Source organism: Nannospalax galili, unplaced genomic scaffold (assembly GCF_000622305.1).
Source record: "Nannospalax galili isolate Female #2095 unplaced genomic scaffold, S.galili_v1.0 scaffold100, whole genome shotgun sequence".
Classification (NCBI taxonomy): domain Eukaryota; kingdom Metazoa; phylum Chordata; class Mammalia; order Rodentia; family Spalacidae; genus Nannospalax; species Nannospalax galili.
This window is the reverse complement of record NW_008352891.1, coordinates 4,755,309-4,762,223: the sequence shown is the minus strand read 5'-3', so window position 1 is coordinate 4,762,223 and position 6,915 is coordinate 4,755,309. Positions and strand designations below refer to the sequence as shown.

At 52.4% G+C, this 6,915-nt stretch overlaps 1 protein-coding gene across 1 annotated transcript; it reads left to right on the top strand.

Annotated features, from left to right (window-relative positions):
• The first annotated feature begins 2,495 nt into the window (after positions 1–2,495).
• On the top strand, positions 2,496–4,672 carry Kcnf1 (potassium voltage-gated channel modifier subfamily F member 1). The gene has a single exon (XM_008850110.2). It carries the CDS (start codon positions 2,901–2,903, stop codon positions 4,380–4,382), a length of 1,482 nt encoding a protein of 493 aa, XP_008848332.1. The 5' UTR covers positions 2,496–2,900; the 3' UTR covers positions 4,383–4,672.
• Positions 4,673–6,915: the final 2,243 nt, after the last annotated feature.

Genomic DNA, 6,915 nt, shown 5'->3' with positions numbered 1-6,915 from the left:
AACAATGCCAGATAGGAGATACCTTCCTTTGAGTTATTGGCCAATGTGGCCCAAAAGGCTCCCAGACAGTAACCCAAAATAGAACTGAGAAAATGAACAGCAGAGCCCAATCTTATCTAAAGGAATATTGACAACTGACTGCTGCTAGATGAGGAAGAGCTAATCTTCCTAAAACAAGGAACTCTAGATAGACTGACTAGATTCACCGGATGGACAAGCACTGGGGAATGGCTGGGAGCACCCACAACACAGTGGATAGTAGCAGGGATGACAGATTATATGGGCTCCATTGGGGGGGGCTGTGGGAGGGTGCCATTTGGAAACTGGTATATAGATGAATAGGATTGTTTGGGATGTTCTGTATGATATACACACAAAAAAATCAAATTAAAAATGACATATTTTAGGAGGAAGCATAAAAATTTACTTCATGTTAATTAGTAGAGGTGAAAAACATTACCATTGAAATCTACCGGATGACTTTATATCCATACTCAGGTGCCAAGGAGCCGAGTGTAACTGACTGTAACTAGTAATAGTCAGATACATAAAGATTAGAGACACATGTGCAAACATCTAAGCATGTAGCATTAAAAATGAGTCTTTCTGTAGGAAACAGCATATTTTAAAATGAAATGGAGATCTTTTTCAAAGGTTAAAAATTCATTAAATTTTATGTCTTACAGGGTCTGTACTGAGTTCAGTATTATATAACTGTATTAATTCAACTGTGAGCCTAAAAATTTATAGCCAATTTTGAAAGAGATGCATCCTTGCTCTGGATATTGTTATTGAATATGTTAAAGCTGTAGTGAAATGCTTCTTCTAATCATGTGGTTATTAAGTAAAAAAAAAAAAGCAAGTTAGATTCACAGAAAAACTGAGCAGAAAATAAAGAATTTCCCAGATCGCTGTTTCTACAGCCTCACTCACAGTAGCCTCTCCCACTACCAACATTCCTGGGGGGCAGAACACTTGTTCCCACAGAGGAACCTAGGGAATCAGAGCATTGTTATCACCCACAGTCTACAGTGTCTTTAGGGTCCTGTCAACAGAGTATCCTTATCACCCACAGTCCACAGTATCCTTTAGGGTCTCCTCTTGCTGTTGTGCATTCTATGGGTTGTGACAGGTGTGAATGGCAGACATGTCATTTTACAACCAGAGTGATCAGACTTCCCCATCCTCACCCCCACTGGCTTTGCCTATTCATCCCTCAAACATTTTTTTCCCCTGATAATCTCCACATCAAGCTGACCTCCAACTCTCAAGTTTGAAACAGAACTTGTGATCCTCCTGCCTCTACCTTCTGAGTGCTGAGATCTGGGATTACAGGGCATGCACCCACCACATTTAGTTTATGAAGTACTAGGGGGATTGAACCCAGGGCCTTGTGCACACTATGCAAGCACTTTACCAACTGAGCTACATCCCAGGTGGGCTTATTTTTAAAATTATTTTTATTTTATGTGTATGAGTGTTTTACCTACATGTATGTAAGTGTACTACATGTGTGCCTGGTACCCTTAGAGGCCAGAACAAGGTGTCACATCCCCTGGAACTGGAGTTAAGGACAGTTGTTAGACATCATGTGGGTGTTGGGAACTGAACCCAGGTCCTCTGGAAGAGCAGCGAGTGCTCTTACCGGCTAAGCCATCTCTCCAGCCCTGGGCTTACATTTTTAAACCCAGTTCCAGGTCATTGATGGATTCAGAGTTGTTGCTGATGGTATTGGGATGTTGAGCTGCAAGCAGAGAGATGTCTCAGCCAAGCCAGTTAGGAAGATCATATGAGGGTTCAGGAAAGAGCTGTGGCTGGAAAAATCAGAGGGAGCTATGGAGCAGCTGACAGGAAGGAATGACTTCCCTCAGAGGAGTGAGGAGTGGTGGGCACAGAAGCCACTGGGACCTCAGGGTTCTGGGAGCTTAATATAAATTAATGGTGCTGGCCTGCTGGGAACTAGGCTATGCAGGCCTTCAAGGCAGAATAGAATCTGCTAAACTGCAGGGACCAGTCAGCCCAGACAGCAGGAAAGCCTTGCGTTAAGGGGAAAGTTCCTTCTGTCCTAGAGGAGGCTGGGACTAGATGTTCATGTTACAATGTTAAGGGACATACCATCAGCAGGACTGCCAGTCAGGGAGTGTCAGAAACCCTTCCAGGGGCTGACTGGAGTCTAGAACAGAAGAGGACCAGGCCTGCGGACTGCTTAGTAGTAGCCTGAGCAACAGGCGGCTTCGCTCTTTTCTCCTCTGGATCAGCAGCGCCGGAGGGACTCTGAGCTCTGGCCGCCTTAAGGTCGGGGTCCTGACTCCCCTGGCTATTCGCCGCGCCCGTAGTGTCAGGCAGTGGCGCGGTGGCAGCGACCGTGCAGGTCTGCCCAAGGGTTAACCCGTTCCGGGCAGCTGCGGCGCGTGCGGTGCGGAATTTCACCAGAAGAGGGTACAGTAGGAAAGCGTTTGACGTCAGGCTGGAATTCCTATTGTGTTTAGGAACGGCTCTGGAAAAGCCAGCCCAAGTTCGCTCTCCGCACACCTCGGCTGACGGCGTGGGTCGCGCAGCTCAGGGACCCGCCAGTCGCCACCCGCACGCGGGGGAAGGAGGACGCTGCCCGCCTCCGGCGTTCGGAACTGTCTGCCGGAGGCCAAACCGAAGCGCCAGATCGGGAGCTGGAGGGTGAGTGTCCCGGACGCCGGAGGCCACCGGCTGCCAGTCCCCGCGCGCCTGAATGCCGGCGCGCAGCCCCGCCGCCTGGTGCATGGCTCCCCCGCGGCGCGCCCCAGCCAGTCGCCGCCAGCAGTGAGCACCCTTCTGGGCAGGTGGCTGTTGTCCCCCAGGGCCGCGCATCGCTGGCGGCGGCAGGGCGCGCGGAGCCCGGGCTTGAGAGTGCACCCTCCGGGAGCATGGACGCGTCCGAGGACCACAGCCTCCCGGAGCCTGGCAGCCAGGGCTCCGCGGCAGCCGACGACATCGAGATCGTGGTGAACGTGGGGGGCGTGCGGCAAGTGCTGTACGGAGACCTGCTCAGCCAGTACCCCGAGACCCGGCTCGCGGAGCTCATCAACTGCTTGGCCGGGGGTTACGACACCATCTTCTCCTTATGCGACGATTACGACCCCGGCAAGCGCGAATTCTACTTTGACCGGGACCCAGACGCGTTCAAGTGTGTCATTGAGGTCTACTATTTCGGGGAGGTCCACATGAAGAAAGGCATCTGCCCCATCTGCTTCAAAAACGAGATGGACTTCTGGAAGGTGGACCTCAAATTCCTGGATGACTGTTGCAAGAGCCATTTGAGCGAGAAGCGCGAGGAGCTGGAGGAGATCGCGCGCCGGGTGCAGCTCATCTTGGACGACCTAGGTGTGGACGCGGCAGAGGGCCGCTGGCGCCGCTGCCAGAAGTGCGTCTGGAAGTTCCTGGAGAAGCCGGAGTCGTCGTGCCCCGCGCGGGTAGTGGCCGTCCTGTCCTTCTTGCTCATCCTCGTCTCGTCCGTGGTCATGTGCATGGGCACCATCCCCGAGCTGCAGGTGACGGACGCTGAGGGCAACCGCGTGGAGCACCCAACGCTAGAGAACGTGGAGACTGCGTGCATCGGCTGGTTCACGCTGGAGTACCTGCTGCGCCTCTTCTCGTCGCCCAACAAGCTGCACTTCGCCCTGTCCTTCATGAACATCGTGGACGTGCTGGCCATCCTCCCCTTCTATGTGAGTCTCACGCTCACGCACCTGGGCGCCCGGATGATGGAGCTGACCAACGTGCAACAGGCAGTGCAAGCCCTGCGGATCATGCGCATCGCCCGCATCTTCAAGCTGGCCAGACACTCCTCCGGCCTGCAGACCCTCACCTACGCCCTCAAGCGTAGCTTCAAGGAACTGGGGCTATTGCTCATGTACCTGGCCGTGGGCATCTTTGTCTTCTCTGCACTGGGTTACACCATGGAGCAGAGCCACCCTGAGACACTGTTTAAGAGTATTCCCCAGTCCTTCTGGTGGGCCATTATCACCATGACCACAGTGGGCTATGGTGACATCTACCCCAAGACCACACTGGGCAAACTCAACGCGGCCATCAGCTTCTTGTGTGGGGTGATTGCCATCGCCCTGCCCATCCACCCCATCATCAACAACTTTGTCAGGTACTACAACAAGCAGCGTGTCCTGGAGACGGCAGCCAAGCACGAGCTGGAGCTGATGGAGCTCAATTCCAGCAGCACAGAGGGCAAGCCCGGGGGTTCCCGCAGCGATCTGGATACTCTGCCCCCAGAGCCTACTGCCAAGGAGGGGCCGAGCTGGGGCAGCCGCCTGAAGCTCTCCCACAGCGACACCTTCATCCCCCTGCTGACCGAGGAAAAGCACCATAGAACCCGACTCCAGAGCTGCAAGTGATGGGCAGGCTCCTGGGACAGAGACAGACCAGCTGTGGATGGACAAAACGTTGGGTAGGCATGTCAGCTGGCATGCAGTGGTTTCAGAGGGGCTGCCTGTGTCTCCCAGTCCTCCCCACTCCCCAGCAGACTGCCAAGGCTGGGTAAGACTCCTTGAGTGTCAACTGTCCAGATACAGGAGCAGGGAGTGCAGGAGCCACAGGGCCACTTGGGGCTACTGGAACAGCCTGACAGGAGCCCACATCTGCTTCTGTCTCCCTTTCAATAAAACCTCCGGCTCTGCACACCCTCCATATTGTGGGTTCTCTCAGGCTGGTTGTCACCCCAAGAGTGACTCCCATATACCCTAGTGCCAGGCCAGGAAGGAGGTGTGCAGCCCAGGGTGGGGGTGGGGAAGAGCTATTTTTAGTTGAGAGCTAATTACAGAAGGACTGCAAGGCAGGGTTCAGCGCCAAGGCACCTTGCCACATTCCAGGAGGCTCTGAGCAGGCAGCTTTTCTTCTGCTTCCTTCTGTGGAAAAGCTGAGGCTTAGGAAAGGAGAGGTGGCAGAGTCTGTTCTTGAGCAGCTAGCTCATAGTTGTCACCTGTGGAGCAGTTCTTTCCACACCTTTCTTTCCTTTCCAGTCATTCTGCAAGATAGATATCCTCATTTTACAGGTGAAGAAACTGAGGCCCAGAGCCACCCAGAGGAGGAATTCAGCCCTGGTTCTGGTGGTCCCCAAGCCCATTGTGTTTTCTCTGACACAGGGCAGTCTTGGGTCAGAGGCTTCTGCTGGGGCTTCTGAGGAAGGGTCTGAGTTCCTCAATGGGGTGTCAGGGGGACCCTTAGAGATATAGTTTTTAGCTCAACACCTGGCACTAGTATGTGTTTAGTCAATGCTGTTTCTGTGCTGGGAAGGGAGTGAGTTGCACAATTGACCACTGTGGCTCCCATAGGTCTGGGCTGGGCATGTAGGCAGGAGAGGGAAGGAAAGAGAACTGTCACACTGTTTTTGGTCAAAGGCTAAGAGCTGGTCCTGTCAGTCTAACCCTTTTTTATTTATTTTTATTTTTATTTATTTATTTATTTTAGTTTTCTACCTTCTAAGAGCCCTAGAGCCCTGACCTTTCCCCTAGCCCCTGAGGGAGGGGGAGGAAGCTCAGAGGGACATTGTTATGAGGTAGGGGGTAGAAGGTGTAGGCAGAGGGGGATGGGGGTTGTCATCTATCTGCCTCTACCCTGGACGGCTCTTTTCCTTTCCCCAGCCTTAGATTTTTTCTGTGAAAAGGAATGATTTCCAGAGCTCCTTCTAGGTCTTCCTTTCCAGAATTTCTAAGGCTTTGGTTGTGGATGCTTGTGATGGGGACTCCAGGATGTGGGAGGCTGTCACTTGGAAGGGTCTTGGGAAGAGAAAGTCTTGGGAGAGAGTCAAGGTCCTTCCTGTGGAGTGCATGCTGGCTCCAGGCCTGCAGAGATAGGACATCTAGGCAGAGACCGATTGGGCTGTGGGGGAAGGGTGTGTGTGGGTGGATCATGTGGCAGGTATGTTGGTGGCTGTTCAGGAAGGACACAGGGACTGCTTTGTGTCCCCCAGACCCCCTCCTATAGGATTCTGAAGGTCCCTAGCATCTCTGATTCGGTAGGCTAAGACCCCGGTTGTCTCAATCTGTGTTGTATACCTCCCCTTCTATTTCTCTAGGTACACCAGGTTCTGTGGCCATCCAAGGCAGAGAAAAAAGGTAGGGGACTGGGGTAGTAGGGACTCTGGCTGGTGAAGGACAGCCTCTGCTCGAGTATTTGAATTCTTGGGGCTTAGTATGTTTGCTAAAATTGTAGCTTGTCTTTCTTTGGTCTCTTTACCCCCAGAGTCCTTGGGAAGCTAGGGAGTGGGTACAAGTCTCAGTACTCAGAGCCTGGGGAAGGGGGAAAAACTCAGGGTTTAAAGAGAGATCTGGGTGACTTGGGGCAGAAAACTACCTTCCTGTCTTTCCTGCCTTCCTCTGGTGCAGTGGGGCAGGAGATAGGTGTGTGGGCTGTGAGTAGGAGGGGAGAGTGTGCTCAGCTCCAAAGAGCCTTGCAGCTCATTCAGGAGCAGAAGACCAAGTTCCTGGAGGGATGAACCATCCCATGTCTGAGATCTCCATGGCTTAGGATCCCAGAGGAGTTCAGAGAAATGATCCTTACATAGTGGCATGCTTTGTCCTGGAGGAGTGCCCTGGGAACTTTGGGAGCCAGAAGTCCTTAGTCCCTGGGAGAGCTTTCACAGTTTCAAGTACTTGAACTTGGCTGTATCTTAGAACCACAGGGTAGCTTTAAAAGCTCAGTGTCCACACTCTACTCCTTCTTATGAAATTAAAATCTCTAAGGGTGACCCTCCAGTGTCAGAATTTTTAAAACTTAAAGTGCACATGAGTCATGGCGATCTTGTTAAATCTAAGGTTTGAAGTTATAGAGCTGATGACCCCTGTCTTTCTGCTTTTCCAACAAGTTCCTAGGTACAATTGGTGGCTGGGACTTGCTGGTCCACAAACTGGCTTTGAACAACCAGAACAG

Bases quoted from the DNA above. Each gene is read 5' to 3' on its own strand.
- Kcnf1 (XM_008850110.2), top strand. From the start codon at position 2,901: ATGGACGCGTCCGAGGACCACAGCCTCCCGGAGCCTGGCAGCCAGGGC.